The 24,701-nt window shown below is 36.5% G+C and overlaps 1 protein-coding gene across 9 annotated transcripts in view; it reads left to right on the top strand.

Annotated features, from left to right (window-relative positions):
• EMSY (EMSY transcriptional repressor, BRCA2 interacting) overlaps positions 1-24,701 on the top strand; it is a gene marked incomplete at its 5' end in the record, with an annotated part of 79,323 nt that overhangs the window by 18,062 nt on the left and 36,560 nt on the right. For all 9 annotated transcript variants that reach the window (XM_079708480.1, XM_079708479.1, XM_079708481.1 and 6 more), the window contains 2 exons: positions 7,148-7,424; positions 15,944-16,198. In XM_079708480.1, the coding sequence (XP_079564606.1) occupies positions 7,148-7,424; positions 15,944-16,198 (532 nt within the window). The remainder of the gene's footprint in view (positions 1-7,147; positions 7,425-15,943; positions 16,199-24,701) is intronic.

The following is a 24,701-nucleotide window of genomic DNA, read 5'->3' as shown; positions in this document are numbered from 1 at the left end:
TGTCCTCTCTTTTTGGATCGCCTGTTATTCTGGATGTTGAATGCCTAGATTGATCCTTTAATTTTTCAGTCTTTCTCACCCCCAATTTCCATTTGTTTGCTTTTTCTACTGTAGTATAGCAGTTAAAAGCCTGGATTTTAGAACTAGACTTCCTGAATTTGAATCCCATTTTATGCTACTTACTAACTATGTGACTTTGGGAAAACTAAACTCTAGACCTAAGTTTTTCTCTTGTAAGATAGGGAAAATAATATATCTATTTTATAGGGTTTTGGGGTGTAAATAAATGAGATAATAAATACAAACCAGTAGAACAGAGCCTAGCACATAGTAAATGCTCTGTAAGTATTATTTTCTTTATCTTTTAACTTTATCCTTCATTACTTCTCTGGAATTTTCCATTTTTGCTATCCTATTTTAAATTTCTAGTAACTCTGTCTGGTTTTCTGAAAGTTTCTTTATTTTTTTTTTCAAATAGCATCCTGCTCTTTCATAGTCACTATTTTCTCTTTTCTGATGATATTCATGATCATTTTTTTTGATGTTTTCTTCTTTCATGTTTTCTCTCTTACCTGTAAATTTCTTTTATCTTTTCATTTTGATCTCTTCCATTTCAGTTTCCTTAAATGCTGGTTGTGGAAACGGACACTAAAAGGTGACAGGAGGCTCTGTGTGTAGGGTGGGACATGCTGGCTGGTGACTTTCATTGTAGGTTGACCTAGCTGGGCTGTTTTGTTGATGAACACCTGCTACCCCTTTACCTCCACCAGTTGTCCTTCTCATTAGGGATTTTTCATGGACTGGACAGTTTCCTCAGAGAAGAATCTTCCAGTCTTTTGCCTACAGTAGTAAGCCTGTCTGCTAGTATTTTGGGAGTAAACGCAGGGAGTGGGCTGGATAGTCTCATCATTCAGTATATAGACTTTACCTAACCTCTCTGTTTTCAGCATAGCACCTACCTGCCTCAGCCTGGTATCATCAAATTCCCTTGGATTCAATCTCTCCCTCAAGAGAATAAGTTTTAAGTAGTCTTCCTTGAGGATAAGAGAGGATAGCTGGGGATCTTAATGCTGCTTAAACAGATTTTCAACTAATTTACATCTTTTTAGTCCCTCTTTTATCCCCACTTCAGAAGTATCTGGTGTTCTCAAATTACTGAGTCTTTCTGCGGTTCTCTGAAAGCTGTCTTGTTTTTTCTTCTGTTTGCTGTCTTAGGTTTCCACTTTCTTGAGTATGCTTGATCAGTTACTACTTGTCGGTTTGTTTTCCACTTTCCAGAAGTTGATAGCTATTGTCTCCTTTCCATTTTGACCTTATGGGTTTATGTGCCTCTTCTAAAAAATCCCTTCGTACTGTTTTAGAGGGATTTTGGGGAAGGAGTAGAGACGAATTCTTGTTTTCAATAGACGGTCTTTCCTACTTTTAAAACTTCAGGTCCATGATAATTTTCATTTAAAGAACCTCCTTGAGTTTCTTGGAAATATGTCATTATATAATATATAAAAAATTATAATTTTCTTAACAAACTAGAAATGACAGTGAGTTGATCTGTGTAATATAATTCTAGCTTCAGTCTTAGGATGAGGCATTATAGTTGAGTGTTAAAATCAAATAAGAATTTTTGTAGTCAAAGAGGCCTGGGTTAGAACCCCAGGTCTTCCAGTATGACCTGAGATAAATTAGTCTTTCTAAATCTGTTTACCCATCTGTGAGGTGAGAATAATGCCAATTTTATAAGGCTATTGTGAAGATTAAATGGAATTGGGTATTTTAAAGTACAGCATAGTGTATGTACTCAGAAAATGTTAGGTCCCTTCCCTTGCAGGTATTTTATGGAAAGCAGTGTTACCTAACTTTATTAACTTTCCAGTCTTCTTTGGTAGACCTATATAAAAATATTTTAATAGAAGGGGTGAACCTATAAGTGAAGTCAGTGAACTTAAAAAAAAAAAAATTAATTGCACTGTTGAGAATGCGCTGTTCCAAATAATGAATTTATCAGTTCACTGAAGCTTACCCCTTAATATATAGAAATTGACTATTTTTGGTGATTTCTTAAATGTTACACTGAACATAATTTTTGTATTTAATGGCTCCAAGGTAATCTTTCTGAATATCAATTTTTATATATTATTATAATATTGCTTTCTGGGCAAGCTGTATATTAGGTGTCTTCAGCCTGCTATACTCTAAGAATTTTTAAATCTACTTTTGTAATTTTTTACTACCTTCTTTGCTGGATCTATTTTATCAGTAATTCTTCTCCTCCCCCTTCTCATCTGCTCTTTTAATTTGATATTTGAGAAATAATGTAGCAAAGTTATAGCTAAAAGAGCACCCATCTCAAATCCATGTCCTTTTATTTCCTTATTCTGTTTTGCTTATAACTAGTTGACATTATATTTATTTATTTCCTATTTCTCCCATAGAGTATAAGTTACTGAAGGTAGAGACTTTGTCTTATTCATCACTATTCCATAGTGTTTAGAACAGTGCCTGACATGCAGTAGGTGTTGACTAATATTTGTTGAATGAATGAATGAATAAATGAATAAGTATATCTGGTTCTAGTACTGGCTCTCCACCTCTCTTGAGCCTCAGCTTCCTTATAAAACAAAGATAATAATAGTGCTTACTAGATAATTAAATGAGATGATTCATGGAAAGTACTTAACATAGTGCATATGATGAGTGTTCAGTAAATGTCACCTAACATTATTAACTTTCCAATCTTCTTAGTTGACCTATGTAAAAATACTTGTAGTAGATGGGGGCTCACCTGTAAGTGAAATTGGTGAACTTTTTTTTTTGATTCACTGACATTACCATATTTTAATTTTTTCTTTTCTTCTGAATTGTCAGTTGAGAGTGGATAGTTGAGATTGTCAGACTTGCAATGCTCATAAGAGGACATATTCATTTCCAAAGTCATACATGAGTCATACCATGAGATTCCAGGCTCAGAACCTTAGATTTGTCCTACTGTGTTTAAAAAATAAACATTTAAAACAAATTAAATTAAAAATAAGACTCATTCATTCCACAAATATTTGCTAAGTATCTATTGTGTTCTAGATGTAAAACTGTACTCTTACTTCATGTGTACTCAGTGCCATTACTTTTGTTATTTCTTGGACAATCTGAGTGTGGGTAGGACTAATAGATATTCTTTGGGATTTTTCGTATGTTTTTTGTTTTCCTTTTGCTGGATAATTGGATTTTTTTTTGAAATCTCTGTAAGGCTGTTGCCATTATTGCATTCACCTTGGATTTCTCACAAATCATTTGGAAGTCAACTTAGGAAATTACTTTAGTTAAAGTTACTTTTACATTAAGTATAATTACTTCTGAATTTGTGGACTTGATTCAAATTCAAATAGGTCATATATTTTCAGGGTAGACAAATTTCCACCTGTGTTAATGTGGTGCCTTCATTTTGAGTATAACGTTGGTACAACACTTATATAAACAAAGCAACAGAATATAGCTTTATGCTTTCACATGCTTGATTGATATTTTTCATTTTATCCTTAGGGTGCAAGTCCCAGCACTCTTAAGGAGTTTTTGTGAGTGCTAGAAGGTCAGTAATTTGAATTATGGCCTGAATAAACACTGTTTGGTTCACTTGGTTTCAAAATCCCTTTGTTTCCCTTGTTGTAACATGTAACTAAAGTGCAAGTAAATTTTCTTCAAGGTGGATCTCTAATTTTGGATAACCCCTTTTCAGATCAGAAATTAGCTTGTAGACTGAAATCTCAAAATATGTTTTATCATTTGTACCTGTAACCTAATAACATGCTCTCAAAGACTCTAGATTTATTTTGCTGAAGTTATTGTCTTAATGTTAGAAGTCTACATGCATAGTCTAGTTCTAAAATTGCAAATATTTGACCCAAGTGTGAATGCTTCCCCTTCCCTACCCATGACAGAGATTGTTTATTAACTGTGGCCTACTTTCCTGCCAAGCCTCGGTGAATCCTCATCTGTGTCACAGAGTCCTTATAAAAACTGTACTCTAGGAAGGCACTACTATTAGTTCAGAATTGGCAAATATGAAACCTAATTGCTATTACTACTCTTAATTGGCTTGGCTGTGCTAGTAACTGTGAGCTCTTTGGATTCTCAAGGGTATCAGAATTTGGGAAAAAGATATATAAAATTTTTTAATGAAACAAAAATAGAGTACATTAAAATAAATTTCCAGTTTGATTTGATCTTTAACACCGTTACTGATATCCTTCTAACATTTATGAAGTAGTAATAACAAGATACTAATAAGTACCATTTGTGAACTGCCAAATATTGACCACCTGCTATGTGCCTAGCACTATGTTAGATGCTTCACATCATTATCTCATTTAATCCTTATAATGATTTGCAAGGTAGGTATTATTATCCCTATTTTATAGATGAAAATTGGAACCCAGAGATTTTAACATGTCCAGGGCCCTGCCATTTGTTAGTGGCAGAGGCAGGATTCAGCTCAGGTTCATTTGACCCTTAACTTCTGGTCTTTTTGCCATATTAGTCTACTTCTCGGTTTATATGATGGCTGATGGTTGTGTTTGTAGTAGTGCTATATATGTGTTTACTGGTTGAGTCTATGTAGAAGTATGCTGGTCAACTCTATAGAGGTGTTTGCTGGTCAAGACTTGTATGTCTCTCTTCACTCCTCAGATAATCAACAAACTCCTTAAAGTAATGGATACATACTTAGAATTCTCTAACACTGAAATATATAATAATAATGATATAATCAAAGCTTCTTTGAGATGTCAGTACTGCGTACAGACATACTCAGTAAGTTTGACTGACTGATTTAATTTCAGAACTTCTTTAGGACTGATAAAAAAATGAAAAAGAATTTCTCCCTTAAATTCTTTGGATTTTTCAAAACAATTTTCTCTCCTAGGTAGGTGAAAGTAATTTTGGTGAAAGAGGAAAAAGACACTCTGTGTTATTTGGGGTATCATTAAACTACCATTATACTTGCCCAGAATAAAACTGATACTACAGATTTATAAGTACTTTTTGTGTTCTCAGCTGTAAAATGGGGATAATAATAGTATCTCTGTCATAGGATTGTTGGGAGATTTAAATAGGCCAATGTGTATTAGCTCTAGGAGCTAATCTTGTTTCTGTTCTTTTCCTCAACCCTGCCATTTCCATACATCAAGTCCTGTTGACTCTACCTCTTAAAATAATCTGAATCTGATCACTTCTCTTTATTTTGACTACTAACACCCCAGTCCAAGCAGCCTCTACCATTTCTTGCCTAGTCTACTGCAGTGGCTTCTTTACTAGTTTCACTGCTTCTGCTCTTACCTCTTACCACGTAGCAGCTAGAATGATCTTTTAAAATATAAATCAAGTTTTGTTGTTTCCTTACTTAAAATCCTCTCATGGCTTCCTGTTATACTTAGTATAAAACTTAGATTCTTTACTCTGGTTTACAAACTTGATCTGGACTCTGCTTACTTTTGCAACCCCTCCTTACCCTATATGCTTTTGCTACACTGGTTCTCTTTTCTGTTTTTAAATACATCAAGCTAATTCCTACCTTAGGTCCTTTGCTCCATCCCGTTCTCTCCGTCTGAAATGCTTTGTCCCGTATCATCTACACTTTTCTAGTCATACTGGCTAACCTTGAAGTCTCTTTCCTGCCGGCATTTTCCTCCATTCTGTGTATCTATGAGCAAATCCTGTTGGTTTTACCTTTAAATATATTCAGAATCTGTTCACTTTTCATCAGTTCTACCACAAACATTTTGGTCATTGAAAGAACCTCCTAATTTGTCTGCCTGTTTCTACTGTCTCTGCCCTGCTGTACTTTTCACCTAGCAGATCGAGTAATGCTTTTTAAAAAGTACTTTATTTTTTAGAACAGTTTTGGATTTATAGGAAAATTGAAAAGATAGTACAGAGAGTTCTCATATACCCTGTATTCAGTGTCCCCTATTCTTAACAATTTATATTAGTATGGTACATTTGTTACAATTAATGAACCGATGTTGATGCATTAATATTAACTAAAGTCCATGGTTTATTCAGATTTGTTTAGTTTTTACCTATTGTCTTTCTTTGTTCCAGGATACCACATTATATTTTCTCATCATGTCTCCTTAGGCTCCTCTTGGCTGTGAAAGTTTCTCAAACTTCCTTGTGTTTGATGACCTTGACAGTTTTGAGGATTACTAGTCAAGTATTTTGTAGGATGCCCCACTACTGCAATTTATCTCATGTTTTTCTCATGATTAGACTAAGGTTATGGGTTTTTGGAAGACCACAGAGATAAAGTGCCATTTTCATCATAACATGTTGATATGCTATCAACAAGACCTTACATCCCCTAATCCCCCATTACTTTGCTAAATCTGTCTCCTACTGCTGTCTACCTTATAAATTTCAATCTCGTTCACTAGGGTCCTTGAGGTTTCTTGAACATACCAAGCTTGCTTCTGCCTCAGGGGCTTTGTGTTTGCTACTCCCTCTTCCATTGGATGCTCTTCCTCTAGGTAGCAACATGGATCAACCCCTACTTCTAGTTTCTGCTTAGTTGTCACCTTATCAGAGAGATCTTCATTGAATGTTTTATAAAAAATCATGCACCACTTCTATTTTCTTTTATTTCCTACCCTGCTTTATTGTCTCTCCCATTTATCTCTACATGACATATATTTATTTTTTTGTTTATTGTTTTTCTCCCCTTACTGGAATGTAGCTCCATGAAAATAACAACTTTGTCTGTTTTGTTCATTCCACTATCCTCAGCCTCTAGAACCATGCCTGGCACATGGTAGATGCTCAACAAATATTTATAAATGAATGACTATCCAAATTATTTTCTAGAAAAATTGTGCCAATTTATACTCCCTAAGAAGTATATTGAAATGCTTACTTTACTGGGTCTTGTACAGCATTGAATATTGTCTTTTAAAATGTTTGGTTGGTAAAAATTGTTTCTTTTAAATACATTTTGATGATTACTAGTAAAGGAGAGCTTTTGTATATTTTTAGTTATAAATTTCTTTTTCTTGAATTGCTTCATCATGTTTCATAAGCTATTTTTAAATTGTATATAACTGTGAGTCTAGATACATTAGTAGTATGGTAGGTACATGAAAATAACTTATTTTATCTTCCTTAGGTTATTATAGTGACCACATCACCAAGTTCAACCTTCGTGCCCAACATTCTCTCCAAATCCCATAACTATGCAGCAGTCACTAAGCTTGTACCAACATCAGTCATTGCTTCCACAACTCAGAAGCCACCAGTGGTTATAACTGCTTCACAGTCCTCTCTGGTCAGTAGTAGCAGCAGTGGCAGCAGCAGTTCTACACCATCACCTATTCCTAATACAGTTGCAGTAACAGCTGTGGTTTCTTCCACACCATCTGTGGTCATGTCAACAGTAGCACAAGGTAAGTGGTAATTCATCAGGTAATTCTGTCCCTGTGTTTATGGGAATTTCTTTCTTTTTAAATATTTTAATTTTATTGGATTATAATTGATTTATAGTGTTGTGTTAGTTTCAGGTATAGAGCAAAGTGATTCAGCTATACATATGCATATATTCATTCATTTTTAGATTCTTTTCTCATATAGGTTATCACAGAATATCACAGAGGTCCCTGTGCTATACAGTAGGTCCTTGTTGGTTATCTATCTTATATATAGTAGTGTGTGTATGTTCATTCCAAGCTCCTGATTTATCCCTCCCTGCAACGTTTCACCTTTGGTAACCATAAGTTTGTTTTCGGTATCTGTAAGTCTTTTTCTGTTTTGTAAATAAGTTCATTTGTATTTTTTTAAAAAATTAGATTCCACATGAGTGATATCATATGATATTTGTCTTTCTCTGCCTGACTTCACTCAGTATGAAAATCTCTAGATCCATCCATGTTGCTGCAAATGGCATTATTTCATTCTTCTTTATGGCTGAGTAGTATTCCATTGTATATATGTACCACATCTTCTTTATCTATTCCTCTGTTGACAAATTTAGGTTGCATTTAGGTTGCTTCCATGTCTTGGCTATTGTAAACAATGCTGCAGTGAACATTAGGGTGTGGGAATTTTGAAGAAGACTTTGTGGGTGTGTTTGTATGCTTTGGGTGTGAGGGTACCATCTGTTATATCAGAGATTACCACTTTCCCTCCCCTAGTTTGAGAATGTCAAGATAGTGGGTTACTCAGTTTCCTTATATTAATATCCTTACTCTGAGTTTTTTTTTTTCAATTGCACAGTACCTAGTCACCTAGACAATTATGTAGGTTAAATCTTGTCACCACAGATTTCAAAGGCATATACAAAGGCATATACAAATATCTGTAATATAATGAAATTTTTAAGTGAGGAACTTGAAATTATTTTACTATAGGTTTTTTCAGAAGAAACATTAAATATACAGTCTACAACCTCTTCAAAGTAAGTTACCCAATGATAAGAAGTAGGGGGAAGAGGATGATTTCAAGGAATGCCATTCACCTTTTCTTCAGGCTTCTAAATTTTTCTATATGGGAGGATGATGGAAAGTATTGAGAGGAACTGAGGCTGAACTGAAGGACAGTTGCTGCTTAATAGCAGAGGAAAGGAAATGTGGAAACCTCAGTTCCATGCTAGCTTAAATCACTTGAGCTCTCTTCCATATCTTTGTGTCCCTCTCATATAAAGAGCAGATAGCACACTGTCAGAATTTTCTTTTTATAGTGTTGGTAAGTCTTAAGATGGGAATCAGAGGGAGCCATTTATTATACAGAATTAATAGCCATGGTGTAGTCTTTCAAAGGGAGCACAGGAGCAATATAGAACAGTATTTAGTATTCGTTTTCATTGAATTTTACTTGCACAATATATAGCTTAAGATAGGCTGAGACTTGGAAATATCCTAGTTTATGAACTAGTGGCGATGCAGGTGCTCAAATAGGAAAACAGTGTTTTTCGTAATTGCTTTAGTAATTTTAGTGTGTTCCATATAACTGTTAGCAAGGAAGAGGTTACATAGATGCAGATGCAGTCAGTATTCATTCATTCTGCAGGTCTAACTGGTAAGATGTGAGAGTATCTGTCCTTTTCTGCCTCCAATACCCATTTAATGTCTCAGTCAATGATAGGAAATAGTAGGCTTGAAATTTTCTTTTATTTGTTACCTTAAGTAATTTAAATAAACCATTCCAATCTTTCTGTTTGTGCAGCAGTAAACTACAACATAGTATTATTAAAAATAGAAATAATTTTTATATAGAAAATCTATATAAATGTTGGTTGCAAACATGATCCAAATTCACCATTTCAAAATTTCAAGGTGATGAGAGAAGGAAAGACCACCTGTTTCCTCACCTGACTGACCCCTGTATCAAAGTTATCATCCATTGATAGTTGTTGTTCCCTTCTAGTGCTCATCACACAGTTTGCCAAAGTGTTGCTGTACTAGAAGGATTACTGTTCTTCCAAGGAAATTGTTATTATTTGAGATAAGAGGGGTATTTCTCTTAGTTACTATTGAAATATTTTTAAGCAAAGTGAATATTCCATGCTTCTGTTTTTCATTCTTATGTTTCTCCAACTATCTTCTGAATCTCTTGGGAACTTATGACTTCCCTATTTTCTCTTTGTTTCTTAGCATCCTATATCTCTTTGAGTCCTATGTCATTTTAGGGGAGCTAGACGTCTCAAAATTTCTCATAAATTCAATATAGCATGAAAGATGTAAAAGTAAACTATCCGAATGTAGATACTCAAGGAAACTATATGATTATTTTGGGTTTTTGTTTGAGATATTTAATTTAGATATAAGTGCTAAGGAAATTAAGGCATTTTCTTTTAAAAAGGTAAATGTTAGTGGAAGTGCTAATATATAAACTGCAGTTGTGATTCTGACTGCAGGGCTTCTTTAGCAGCTCTTGTGTGGGTGCCTAGGGGACAAGGGCATTCAGTGTCTGCTTCTGTTGGGGACTAGAGACAGACTGTTTTAGAGCTGATGTATCTGTCTCTGGTTAGTCTTATAGGGGCAGCTGGTCATAGAGGGGGAAGAGTCTTAGTAGCAATAACTTCGTGGCTGACTCCATGTTTGTAAGTCTAGAGATGGTTCCAGAGGTAGGGAGTAGGGGGATTGTGTATGGTTGGCTCATACAGGAAGTCTTAAATTCTACCAATTAGAATGTTTATTCTGAATTGGTCATCCACGAAACAGGATAACTGAAATTTTCTTCTTTATTATGGAAAATTCCAAACACATAAGTGGATAGAGTAGTAAAATGAACCCTCATTGTACCCATTACCCAGCTTGAAGGATGAGCAACACATCCTCAGTCTTGTTTCATCTGTACCTGCTATTTTCCTCTACACATCAGTGACCCTAATGTGTAGAAGCAAATCCCAAATATCATATAATTTCAGTTATAAATACTTCAGTATGTATCACAACTCGCAATACCACTATCACATCTAGAATTTTAAACAATTTCTTCATATAATAAAATATTTAGTTAGTATCCAAATTTCCTTGATCATGTCATAAAAATTTTTTTTTAAAGTAAGATCTAAATAAGGTCCACACATTGATTGATACGGTTATATCTTTTTTAACTCATGGGTCCCTCTTCTGTTTTTTTCTTTTCTTTTCAAATTATTTGTTGAAGAAACCAGTCATTTTTCCTGGGAGTTTCCCGTAGTCTGGGTTTTGCTGATTTTAATTCCCATGGTTTAACAAGTTCTCCTATTTATTATTTTTTATTAAATTTATTTATTTTATTTATTTTATTTTTGGCTGCATTGGGTCTTTGTTGCTGCGCACGGGCTTTTCTCTGGTTGTGGCGAGCGGGGGCTACTCTTCCTTGAGGTGCGCAGGCTTCTCTTGTTGTGGAGCACGGGCTCTAGGCATGGGGCTTCAGTAGTTGTGGCTCACGGGCTCTAGAGCGCAGGCTCAGTAGTTGTGGCACACGGGCTTAGTTGCGCCACGGCATGTGGGATCTTCCCAGGCCAGGGCTCGAACCCATGTCCCCTCTATTGGCAGGCGGATTCTTAACCGCTGTGCCACCAGGGAAGCCCCTCTCCTGTTTATATTTCCATAAAACTGGTAGTTAAATCAAGAAACTTGATCAGATTCAAGTCTGATTGTTTTTGGAGATATGGGGAATGAACGTTCGATAAGTGGTATTCCTGATGTGTACCTATAAGTGTATTTAAGTGTACTTCCTGTGCATCATTTTAGGAGGCACATGTCTGGTCTCTAATGATATTAACATTAATCGGTAGATATAAGTATTACCAAGTGTTTTTATAGCTGTTGGTAATCTTTCCCTAGATCATTATTTTATTGGTAGTTGCAAAATGAATTTTATCTTCATTTTCTTCATTTATTAGCTGGAATTCTTAAAGAACTTTAACTTACTACCATGGGTTATCCTGAGGTACAGTTCATATAGGAATTATTTCCGTTTATTTATATGTTTTCAGATAATGGGATGGTTCAGTGACCAATAAGATTTTTGTTCCTCATATCATTAAGATTTCTGATGTCTGTCAATCCATCACAAATATTCTTTTGGTGCTCAAGTTGTCCAATCTGTTGCAGAGGGAGCCTCTTCAAGTTGGCTTCTAAATTCTTTTGACACAATCACAAAAGACAAATTGATCAAATTTTCCTTTTTTGGGCAGCGTCTATTTGTAGTATCAGTTATTGAGAGGAGTGTAAAAACCTCCAGCTGTAACTGTGGGTTTGTACATTCTTCCCTTTGTCAGTTGTTGTCACACGTATTTTGAGCTCTGTTATTAGGTGCATGCACGTTTAGTATTGTTGTATATTCTTGATGAATTGACTTCCTTTTTATTATGAAACATTGTTGTATATTCTTGATGAATTGACTTCCTTTTTATTATAAAACATTGCTCTTTTTCTCTGGCAGTACTCCTTATTTTGGTGTTTACCTTTTCTGATATTAATGTAGCTACTCCAACTTTCTTATAATTAGGGTCTGCATCATATTTTTCATCTGTTTACTTTTAACCCATCTGTGCCTTTGTATTTAAAATACATCTCTTATGAACATTGTATAGTCAGGGCTTACTTTTTTATCCATTCTGACCATCTTTGCCTTTTAATTGAAGTGTTTATTAGTCCATTTATATTCGATATAATTATCAATATGATTGAGTTTATGTCTACTATCTTAATAATTGTTTTTTATTTGTTTTCTGTATTCTTTGCTTTCTTTTCTCCCATTTTACTGTCTTCATTTGGATTTATTGAGTTTTTTAAGAAAAAGGATTCTATTTTATCTCTTACATTGGCTTATTAGCTCTACTTTTTTTTTTTTTCTTTTTTAATAATTGCTTAGGGTAGGGTTCTCCTCCTCCACATATGGACATTTTGGACCAGATAATTTTTTGTTGTGAGGGGCTGACTTGTGCATTATAGGATGTTCAGCAGCATTCCTGGCTTTTACCTGCTAGATACCAGTAGCACGCCCTCCTGTCATGACAATAAAAAATGTCTAGTGATTGCCAAATATCCAGGGGCAAAGGGGAGAGCACAATTGCCCTGGTTAAGAACTCAGCTCTAGAGCTTACATTATACATTGTAAATTGTAACAGTCTGTCTTCAACTTCCCGTATTGTGTTAGAATCTTTGAATAATACACTTCTATTTCTATTTCTGCTCTCTCATCTTTGCACTCTGGTTATCATACATTTTTATTATATATATCATAAACCCCACATTGTATTGTTACTGCTTTTGCTTTAAGCAGTCAATTTTCTTTTAAAGAAATTACAGAAAGGTGGGGGGGAATCTTTTATATTTACCAACCTCATGTACTTTTCCTACTCTAGTCCTTGGTGTAGCCATTTCTCTAAGGAGCCCTGATTCATTTTAGTGGAAAGTGATAATTAGAAGAAAATTTGGGTGCTAGATATGCTCATTGCTAGAGTGTGTGTGTGTGTGTGTGTGTGTGTGTGTGTTTGTGTGTGTGTTTGTGTGTGTCTGCATGTAGATTTATACACACACTCATGTATATACATCTATATTTATTTCTATATGTTGAAAACTTTGGGTCCATACTGATATGTCCAGTTTCAAACTCTGCTTGTTAATTCTAGTTTTCTCCCTTCTTCTTCAAAAACCTAGCTTCCATTATCTTTCATATACTTACTTATTTTATCAGTTCCCCACTCTATAACCAATCTGTCATTGTTGCTGCTGTTGCCTCTCCCTTCATGCAGATACCTTCCTCATTCCACTCAGGTTCTGACATTTTGCAGACTTCTACTTCACTCCACCTGAGTTCTGACACTTTCCCCATGTCACCCTTTTGCATGATGTCTTTCTCACCCTGCTCAATTCTGACACCTGTGCCAGGCCACCCTCCTACCCAGAAGTCTTCTTCACCCGGTTTGGTCTCTGATCCCACCCCTTCCTGTGGACATCCTGTTCAAGCTTTGAGACCCTGTGCTAGGTGGCTCACATTCATGGAACCCCTCTTTATCCTACTTGAGTTCTAACTCTATATGTGGGACTGTACCCTGAGCTCCCACAGCATGTACTCCCTCCTCAACCTACTTGGACTCTGACTCCCATGCTCAGTCAGTCTCTGCAGTGGGTTCCAACACCCCATGCTTAGCCATTATTCTGCTTAGCCATCTAGTTGTCCATTGTACTTTGCAGCATCTGATGGCTTTAGCACTAAATTTTTGTGAATCGAAGAGCAAAAGGAAGAAGAAGGGGGCTTTTTATTTGTTAAAACAAAAATAACATTTATTACAATTTGTAATGATAGATTTGTGTGATCATTTGATTGTCTTCTCTAACCTTCCTGAAGGTAGGGACTGTTTCATGGATATAAGAGTTTCCCAAGGATACAGCATAAAGTATATGCTCAGTAAGTTTTTATTGAATGAATAAATATCTGAAGGAATTAAGTACTTTAATAAGATCACCCAGCTATTATGAGTTTATGTGTTGAAGACATAATTTTTTTTTTTTCTTTCGGTACGCGGGCCTCTCACTGTTGTGGCCTCTCCTGTTGCGGACCACAGGCTCCGGACGTGCAGGCTCAGTGGCCACGGCTCATGGGCCTAGCCGCTCCGCGGCATATGGGATCTTCCCGGACCAGGGCACGAACCTGTGTCCCCTGTATTGGCAGGCGGACTCTCAACCACTGCGCCACCAGGGAAGCCCTGAAGACATAATTTGAACACGGTTCTCTGATTCTGAAGTCACCCTGACTGCCTTTACATTAGATACTTTTCCTATATAAAAGAATATAGAGAACGTAGATTAGTTAGGGAGTTACTCATGTGCACAGTTTACCTCAATTAATACAAGAGTTCATTATGAATGCAATATAAAGGTTAAAGTTTTCAAATAGTTTAAAATGTGTCTTTTACTTGAATAGCACTTTATATTCATTAAGTTATAAAATGTTGGTACTGAAAAGGGTTCCAGAGATAATCTAGTTCAGTACAACTAAGCAGTATAAGGTACACATGTCACCAAGATCCTAGCATTCAGGGAGGGATGGGAGTGGGCAAGGCAGGAGAATGTGTAAGTAATGTGAGTAAGCCCTCCAGGCGATTCTGACTACATGTTTCTTTTGTCTTCTCTCAAACTATTCCTCAATCTATGATTTTACCTGATACATATAGCAACCCTTAGAGAATTATAGGGCAAGGAAAATTCAACATATGGGGAACCTGAGAGAGTCAGGGTGACTTCTCAAGTCTTCTTCTTCATTTTATTCTCCAGAAACATTTTACATAAAAATGTGATATTATTTAAAATTTTTTCTGTAATACAATGTAAATGTCATAGTGGGGCTGCGGTGGAGGAAGGAGTGAAATAGCCTATTTGATAATTGGAACTTGGTAATTAGGCCATCAAATTATCAGTTTCTTTTCATTGTTTTATCAGTGCTCAAAAAGTTGATACGGAGAGTTATATTCTAGGTTCTTTCTGTGAGGAGTATTAATTTAGTTACAGATAATAGTCCTATTGTGTTGTTGTTGAATTATAAGATTACTGATGAAAAATCTTGGAGAGGGAAGAATTTCTGTCAGACTTACACATCTTTACTGAAAATTATTGGTATTTGCTACCTACGCATGCTTGCTAATATTAGTATTGCATTGAAAAGAAGTGTCTTAAAACCTTGTATCACAAGAATTTTTTTGCTGTGGATATATTGAGTAGTATGCCCACTTGTAACTTTTCACATGATTATTTAATGACCCAGTTCTCAAGAAATGATTTTATTTATAGATTATTGGAAATGAGACATAGAAAAGCTGTTGTTCTTTGCCATGCTGAATAATTCAAAAGGTGAATGTTTCAGTGTGAATTATTTTGTCTAATGCTGTTTAAATTGACTCATTAGAACCTGAAAAGTAATATTCGAAAAACTGTATTACAAATAAGATTCAAAACCTAGTTTGCTTTGTTCTTTTTTTTTTTTTTAAACATCTTTATTGGAGTATAATTGCTTTACATTGTTGTTAGTTGCTGCTGTATAACAAAGTGAATCAGCTATACGTATACATATATCCCCATATCCCCTCCTTCTTGCGTCTCCCTCCCACCCTCCCTATCCCACCCGTGTTCTTTTATTCACATTGAGAACCTATGTTTTTTAAGAGAAAAACCTATTGAGAGACATGTGTGAGAACATCCTGCCTGATACTTTGTTTCTTTTGTTTTGACTCTTCACCAAGGGAAAATCAGTTAGTTTTTTGAGTGTTAGAGCAATGATGCCTCCCTTGCAAAGTTTGAGGACTAAATATAAAATATGTAAAATACCATAGACATTATATCTGACACTTACTAGGTGCTTAATAATCATTATTTTTGTTGATTTACCTAGTTTTAAACTATTACTTACTACAATAACCAGAAGTAGCTTTAATTATGTTTTACTATTAAATGTTCTAATCCTTACTCTTCTATAGGTGTATCTACATCAGCAATCAAAATGGCATCAACCAGACTTCCTTCTCCCAAAAGCTTAGTGGGTGCCCCAACTCAGATTCTTGCACAGTTTCCTAAACAGCATCAACAGTCTCCTAAGCAGCAGTTACATCAAGTACAGCAACAGACACAGCAACAGGTGGCCCAGCCTTCTCCAGTATCTCATCAGCAACAGCCTCAGCAGTCTCCTTTGCCACCTGGTATCAAGCCTACCATTCAAATCAAACAGGAGTCAGGTAAATGGAAAATGTTTCAGGAGATGGTAATTCTTCCCCAGTCACCAGTTCTCTGAAGATTGTGATATATATGGATTCACTCCCACATACAGTTTCCTCAAGCATTAGAGTTTTAATTCCAAAATATATTTTGAGACCCTCCTGTTGGAAGTACTTACATAGAGAGAACTGGTTCTTGGGAATAGAGAAGGGAGAAAAAGCTGTTTGCATAGCAGGAAGAGATTTTTTTCAGTGAACTCTCAAAAGAGATAAAGGAAACCGAGGAAACAAACCCAGACTTTAGAACTATACTTTGGAGCCCATTGGGGTTATGGGAAGTGAGCAGTGGAAAAATTAGTCTGGGGAGTCTTGTGTTAGAGGCCATATTGTGAATCTGGCATAAATTTGTCATGGGCAGAGGTTCTAAGATTAAAAGACATTGTGTACAGTGAAGAAGTTTGTGGTATAACAATTTAGCAGTTTATTGAAAGCATCTCTAGCACAGTGGGAATGCAGGGGTAGGAGGCAATTACTGTTAAGTTATCGAATCATAAAAGTATTGAATAGAAAGGCAGGTAGGATGAAGGCTTAGATACAGGGAGACGAAGAAGCCTCTTAACGTACTTAATATCTTTAAGAAAAGAAAATGGATTTTTTTCCTCCACTGAAGCTGGATTTTATTTGGTGATAGAAAAGGACGTTGGGAGATGCTGACATTTTCAGTTTTTTGTTTGTTTTATTTATTTATTTGTTTGTTTATTTATTTATGGCAGTGTTGAATCTTTGTTGCTGTGTGCAGGCTTTCTCTAGTTGCGTCGAGTGGGGGCTACTCTTTGTTGTGGTGTGTGGGCTTCTCATTGCGGTGGCTGCTTTTTGTTGTGGAGCATGGGCTCTAGGTGAACAGGCTTCAGTAGTTGTGGCATGTGGGCTCAGTAGTTGTGGCGCACAGGCTTAGTTGCTCCACGGAATGTGGGAGCTTCCTGGACCAGGGATCGAACCCATGTCCCCTGCGTTGGTAGGTGGATTCTTAACCACTGCACCACCAGGGAAGTCCCTTGTTTTATTTTTATTTTATTTTATTTTATTTTTTTGTGGTACGCGGGCCTCTCACTGTTGTGGCCTCTCCCGTTGCGGAGCACAGGCTCCGGATGCGCAGGCTCAGCGGCCATGGCTCACGGGCCCAGCCGCTCCGCGGCATGTGGGATCCTCCTGGACTGGGGCGCAAACCCTTGTTCCCTGCATCGGCAGGCGGACTCTCAACCACTGCGCCACCAGGGAAGACCTGTTTTATTTTTTGATACGAACATTTTATTATTATTTTTTGAGATGTAATTGACACATAACCTTGTATTAGTTTTAGGTGTAACATAATGGTTTGATATATGTATCTATTGCAAAATGATTACCACAATAAGTTGGCATCTATTACCACAGTTACAATTTTTTTTCTTGTGATGAGAACTTTTAAGATTTACTCTCTTTGCAACTTTCAAATATACAATGCAGTATTGTTAACTATGGTCATCATGCTGTACATTATTACATCCCCAGCACTTATTTATCTTATAACTGGAAGTTTTTACCATTTCAACACTGCCTCATACCTAGTATGAGGTATGGATAGTAATGCATTGATAGACGTAGGGAAATTGGTCTGTAGTTTTCTCTTTGCCTGCAGTCTCTGTCAGGCTTTAGTTTCAATGGTATTTGTGCTTCCAAGAAAGAATTGTAAAGTTTTCCTTTTTAAAACGCTCTGGAATTTTTTCTATTAAAGGACAGCTTTATTGAGATATAATTCACGTACCATTCAATTAACTGATTTAAAGTGTACAGTTCAGTGGTAGGTAGTATATTCACAGATATGTGCAACCATCACTACAGTTGATTTTAGAACATTTTCATCAATTCCAAAAGAAACCCTGTACCATTTAGCTATCACTCCCTACTCACCATGACAACCTCTCCAGCCCTAAGCAACCACTAATCTACTTTCTGTCTATAGATTTCTATATTCTGGATTTTTATGTGAATGGAATCATATAATATGTGATCTTTTGTGACTGGCTTCTTTTACTTAACAATGTTTAAGGTTCATCCATGAAGTAGCATGTATTAGTACTTCATTCCTCCTTATGGCCAAATAATAATTCACATTTTGTTTATCCACTTGTCCATTGATAACACTTGCTAGTCTCTGACTTTTTGATTCTAGCCATCCCAGTTTGTGTGAAGTGGTATTTCATTGTGGTTTTGATTTGCATTTCTCTGATGACTAATGGTGTTGACCATCTTTTCATATGCTTATTGGCCCTTTATATATCTTCCTTGGAGAAATATCTATTTATATCCTTTGCCACTTTTTAATTATTTGTCTTTTTATCATTGAATTGTATGAGGTTTTTTTTTTTTTACTATACATATTTTAGATATTAAACCTTTATCAGGTACATAAATTACAAATATTTCCTCCCATTCTGTGGGTTGTCTTTTCACTTTCTTGATGATGTCCTTTGAAACACAAACATGTTTAATTTTGGTAATGTACAATTTATTTTTTCTTTTGTTGCTTGTGCTTTTGGTATTGTATTTAAGAATCTTTTGCCAAATCCCAGGTTATAAAGATTTATCCTTATTTTTTCCCTAAGAGATTGATAATTTTGCCTCTTAAATTTAGGTCTTTGAACTATTTTGATTAATTTTGTTATGGTGTGAAATAAGGATCTCACTTCATTCTTTCACACATGGCTCTTCGATTGTCCCAATACCATTTGTTAAAAAGACTGTCTTCCCCCCTCATTGAATGGTCTTGACGCCCTTGTTGAAAATTCACTGAGCACATGTATGACTTTATTTCTGGATTCTCAATTCTGTTCCATTATATGTCTATTTGTATGCTGATTTGATTACCATTGATTTACATTGTTTTGATCAGGAAGTGTGAGTATTCCTGTTTTGTTCTTTTTTAAAAGATAGTTTTGGCTATTCTGGGTCCCTTGCAATTCTGTATGAATTTTGGAATCAGCTTGTCAATTTCTACAAAGAAATCAGCTGAGAATCTCATGGGGTTTGCATTGAATCTGTAGATCAGTTGAGGAGTATTACCATCTTTATAATGTTAAATATTCTGATCCATGAACATGGGATTTTTTGTGTTTATTTAGATCTTTAATTTCTTTCAACAGTGTTGAAATGTGTGGTTCTTAGTGTATAAATTTTACACTTCTTTTGTTAATTTATTTCTAAGTATTTTATTTTTGTAGCTGTTATAAGTGGAACTGTTAATTTCATATTTTGGATTACTCATTGCTAATGTATAGAGATGCAAGTGACTTTTTGTTGATTTTGTACCTGCAACTTAGCTGAACTCACTTTTTAGGTCTAGTAGTTTATAGTGAATTCCTTAGGATTTTCTATATAAAAGATCAAATCATCTGCAAAGAGAGATAATTTCTGTTACAGTCTGGATGCCTTGTATTTCTTTTCTTGCCTAATTTCCCTGACTAGAACCTCTGGTAAAATGTCGAATATAACTGGCAAGAGTGGATATCATTGTTTTGTTTCTTGTTCCTTCTATTCACAGAACTTCCTTGAGTGTCTGTTGTAAGGTGGTCTGCTAGCAACAAACTCTCTCCGTTTTTGTTTTTCTGGTAAAGACTATTTCACCTGCATTTTTTGAAAGATAGCCTTGCTGGATATCGAATTCTTGGTTGACAGGTTTTCTTTGAGCACTTTGAATACGTTATTTTACTGCCCGCTGGTCTCCATTGTTTCCACTGAAAAGTCAGTTGCTAACCTTAGTGAAATCCCCTTGTAAATGGAAATTTTGTTCTCTCGATGGTCTCAGGATTTTCTCCTTGTCTTTGACTTTCAGCATTTTTAGTATGATGTGCCTGTGTGTGGTTCTCTTTATATTTATCTTCTTCAGTGTTTGTCTAGCTTCCTGGATGTGTAAGTTATTGCTTTTCAATACATATGGAACATTTTCAGCCATCACTTCTTTGAATACTTCTTTTTCTCTTTTCTCTCTGTTCCTTTTTGTAGTTACATTACATATGTTGTGTACTTAATAGTGTTCCACATTTCTGTTCATTTTCTTCATTCTTTTTTCTTTCCATTCTTCAGCTTGCATAATCTCTAATTGATCTGTCTTTAAATTTGCTAATTCTTTCTTCTGCCAGTTCAAATCTGTTCTTGAGCCCTTCTGGTGAATTTTTTATTTCAGTTATTGTACTTTTCAACTCTGCATTTTCCATTTGGTTCTTTTTTCTAATTTCTATTGCTTAATTAATATTCTCTATTTGATGCAACTTTGTCATCATACCCTCTTTTACTTCTGTAATCATGCTTCCCTCTAGTTCTGTGAACATATGTGTAATGGCTATTTTGAAGTGCTTTTGTTGTTGTTAAGTCTGACATCTGGTTGCTCTCACAGTTTCCGTTGCCTGCTTTTTTTCCACTGTGTGGGTCATATTTTCATGTTTCTTTGCAAGTTTTTGTTGGAAACTGGACATTTTAGATATTTACATTGATGTTTTAGATATTAGATATATAGATATTAGACATTATATATTGTAGCTGGGTACTGATCTTCTCGTACCCCCACCCCTGATTTGTTATTGTTACTGGCATGATTCTTTGTTGTTTAGTGACTAGATCAATTATTTTGCTGAAGTTAAGCCTCTGCTGTTGTTCCTCAGGGAGGTACAGCTCTGGGTATGCCCAGGCCTTCTGAGGTGACAGTGATATTGGTATGGCTTTTTCCTCTTTTCCTGACCACACCCAGCTGTTAAACTCCACTAACTGATTGCTCTGTTTTTTTCAACAATTCTTGGAGCATAAGTTGCTCTACGAACTCATCCAAATTGTGGCTTCTTTGAAGGAATAATCTCAAAGGTCCATTTTTGATATTTGTTCTGACCAAAGGAGTGTTCCTCTCAGCTTCCTTACTATTCAGTTCTGTCCTGCAAACTATCTGGGCTATAGTCTAGAAGGTATCTTAATTAAATCCATGATTCTCCTTCTAGTTGCCTTTCATCACATCCTCCACTGTTTTTGAGAGCACCCTTAGGCTTGAACTTCTCCATGCTCTGTTACATATGAAGTCAGTTCCTCTGGGAAGAGGCTAGGAGCTATCTGTTTCAGGACATGTTTCTATCCCCAGGCAGCTCTGGAGCTCTGGGGGTAGGGTCAATGGCAGACTTCTCTCTGAATGATACCCCTGCTCTAGGAGCTGAGCACTCAGTAAAGGCAAGTGTGGGAGGTTGGGCAAGCAGCCTGAGATCCTCTCAGCTTGCTTCCCCTGGTTGGTGGAGCCACTCCCTCACAAGCCAGGGCAGTGGTGGTCAGGACCCCAGTATTCTCAGAGGCTCTGTGCCCAAGGTAGAGCCTTTGTTCCATGAACTAGGGGCTGGGCAGAAGAAGGGAGTACCCACCTATTGACTGCAGTTGCCTGGGACTTAAAACAGGTGCCTGGGAGCAGAAAGAGATAAGCTGAAGTCCTTCTGCTCCTCAGAAGAAAGCCCTCCAACTGGGAGCTGGAGTAGGAGGAAACCCTGTGTTCTTTTTTTTTTTTTTTTTTTTGTGGTATGCGGGCCTCTCACTGTTGTGGCCTCTCCCGTTGCGGAGCACAGGCTCCGGATGCGCAGGCTCAGCAGCCATGGCTCACGGGCCCAGCCGCTCCGCGGCATATGGGATCCTCCCAGACCGGGGCACGAACCCGTATCCCCTGCATCGGCAGGCGGACTCTCAACCACTGCGCCACCAGGGAGGCCCAACCCTGTGTTCTTGACTGCAGCAGCAGTCTGGAGAGCAGTCCTTACTTCACCTGTAGGGAGGGAGGAGGAACAGGTGTTAGTTTAAATGTCATAGATGTCACTGTTCTTAGCAAATATTTCTGTGTGTTCTTTTTTTTTTTTAATTAATTAATTTATTTATTTGTGTTTGGCTGTGTTGGGTCTTCATTTCTGTGTGTGGGCTTTCTCTAGTTGCAGCGAGCGGGGGCCACTCTTCATCGCGGTGCGTGGGCCTCTCACTGTCGCGGCCTCTCTTGTTGCGGAGCACAAGCTCCAGACACGCAGGCTCAGTAGTTGTGGCTCACGGGCCTAGTTGCTCCGCGGCATGTGGGATCCTCCCAGACCAGGGCTCAAACCCGCGTGCCCCGCATCGGCAGGCAGACCCTCAACCACTGCGCCACCAGGGAAGCCCTCTGTGTATTCTTGAATAGATGTTTCTTCATTTGGTGTTAGGACCATTTCCAGAGCTTTTCATCGGTTGTTTTTTTAAATCATTTTTGCCAGTTTCATTGGGTTAGCAGGTTAGCAGAGCTCCTTATGCTCTCTTGTCAGAAATCAATCTCTGGAATGGTTTTTGTTGTTGGTTTATTTTAAGTGGAGATATAATTCACATATAACATTGTATTAGTTTGAGGTGTACAACATAATGATTTGATATATGCATATATTATGAAATGATTACCCCAATAAGTTTAATTAATATCCATCACCACATAGTTACATTTTTTTTTTCTTGTGATGAGAGGAATGATTTTAAATACATTGGAGTTATTTTCTTTTTAAAGGACCATAGAATTGTCCTGTGAAACTATCTGGGCCTGCTCTGCTGTGGGGGGAAGGGGGAGGATCTCTTAAAATTTTGTTTCAAGGAAACTTGTCTATTTATATATCTTTTTTGAGGTCAATTTTTGACAAATACTGTTTTTTTTTTATGTTGGGGGTAGGAGTTTATTAATTAATTAATTTATTTTTGCTGTATTGGGTCTTCGCCTCTGTGCAAGGGCTTTCTCCAGTTGTGGCAAGTGGGGGCCACTCTTCATCGTGGTGCGCGGGCCTCTCACCATCGCGGCCTCTCTTATTGCGGAGCACAGGCTCCAGACGCGCAGGCTCAGTAGTTGTGGCTCACGGGCCCAGTTGCTCCGTGGCATGTGGGGTCTTCCCAGACCAGGGCTCGAACCCGTGTCCCCTGCATTAGCAGGCAGATTCTCAACCACTGCGCCACCAGGGAAGCCCTAAATACTGTTTTTCTAGAAAATTATCCATTTGATCCAAATTTTCAGCTTGTTTGTGTAGCACCAAGCAAAGTAGTGTCTTATGATTTCCTTAATTTTTTTCTCTGTGGTTATTTCTTCGGGGGTTTCTTTTTATGTACCTTAAGCATTATTGTAATTCATTAATAGATAATATTAGAAATCATTTTTTCCCTACAACTTCACAGTTTATGATTTATTGTAATCAGAATTTATTTATACAATAATAATACTTTATTTATTGAACTCTTGCTATGTATTAGGCACTTCACAACTGTGATGTAATTAATCTTCACATAGCCCTAGAAGGTATATACTAATAATATCTTTATTTTATAGATGAGAAAACTGAGTCATAGAGATTATTAAGTAATTTGCCTGGATGTCATAATTTTAACTTCTTTGTTGGCTACAAGTATTTTAAAATTATTTAAGGCTATTAAATAAATAAATTTGTTTGCTTCCTAATGTCTTAACCTAAATCACCATCCAAAAAAGTAATAAAAATTTTAGTTGTCTGCTGAAATGTATTCTATCCCATGAATTATTTCATTGAAGTTTAGTGGGAAAAAAGTGTTACCAAAAATTTCCTTCCTTAATTAACAATTATTAGTACTTAAATTTGTAGTTAACATGAGTGATTTCTTTTAAATGGACATCTTACATTTGAAAAGACAGTGTAACACTTATAACATTTAAATTAAAAATTTGAAAAATGTAAAAAATATCATAACATCACCACCCTAACATTTTAATTTTATTTTTATATACTGCCTTCAAGTTCTTGTCCACATATTTTATGTAGGTGCAATAATAGTGCATTCTTTACTTTTGACAAAGTGAGCTATTTAAATACTTTTAAAAGAAGTCAATTTAAAAATAAATGTTCAAAAAGAAAATGTTCTTGCTCTTTATAGTCTTAAGAGGTTAGAGAAATCTTTGGTAGAGTTGAGAATATATAAAAGCTACATTAATTTTTTTTATTGGAGTATAATTGCTTCATAATATTGTGTTAGTTTCTGCTATACAACAAAGTGAATCAGCTATATATATACATATATCCCCTCCCTTTTGGGCCTCCTTCCCACCCCTCACCCCCACCCCCCAATCCTGCCCATCTAGGTCATCACAGAGCACCGAGCTGAGCTCCCTGTGCTATACAGCAGGTTCCCACCGGCTATCTATTTTACACATGGTAGTGTATATTTGTCAATCCTAATCTCCCAGTTCATCCCACCCTCCCCTTCCCACCCTGTGTCCACACACCTGTGTTCTCTACGTCTGCATCACTATTCCTGCCCTGCATTTATTTTTGACTTCTTATCCTAATCCTTTTATCCCAAGTATTTGCATGGAACACAGGTTATTTGTCTGTAAAAGTTCAGATCAATGGCTAATTTGGTTTGAAAGCTCTTATATGATGTGATCATAGACAAAAGGAAAATTGTTTTTCATTAAAACTTGTTAATAGCTTTTGTGGTA

Source organism: Hyperoodon ampullatus, assembly GCF_949752795.1.
Source record: "Hyperoodon ampullatus genome assembly, chromosome: 7".
NCBI classification, from domain to species: Eukaryota; Metazoa; Chordata; class Mammalia; order Artiodactyla; family Ziphiidae; genus Hyperoodon; species Hyperoodon ampullatus.
This window is presented reverse-complemented; position numbering and strand designations above follow the sequence as displayed.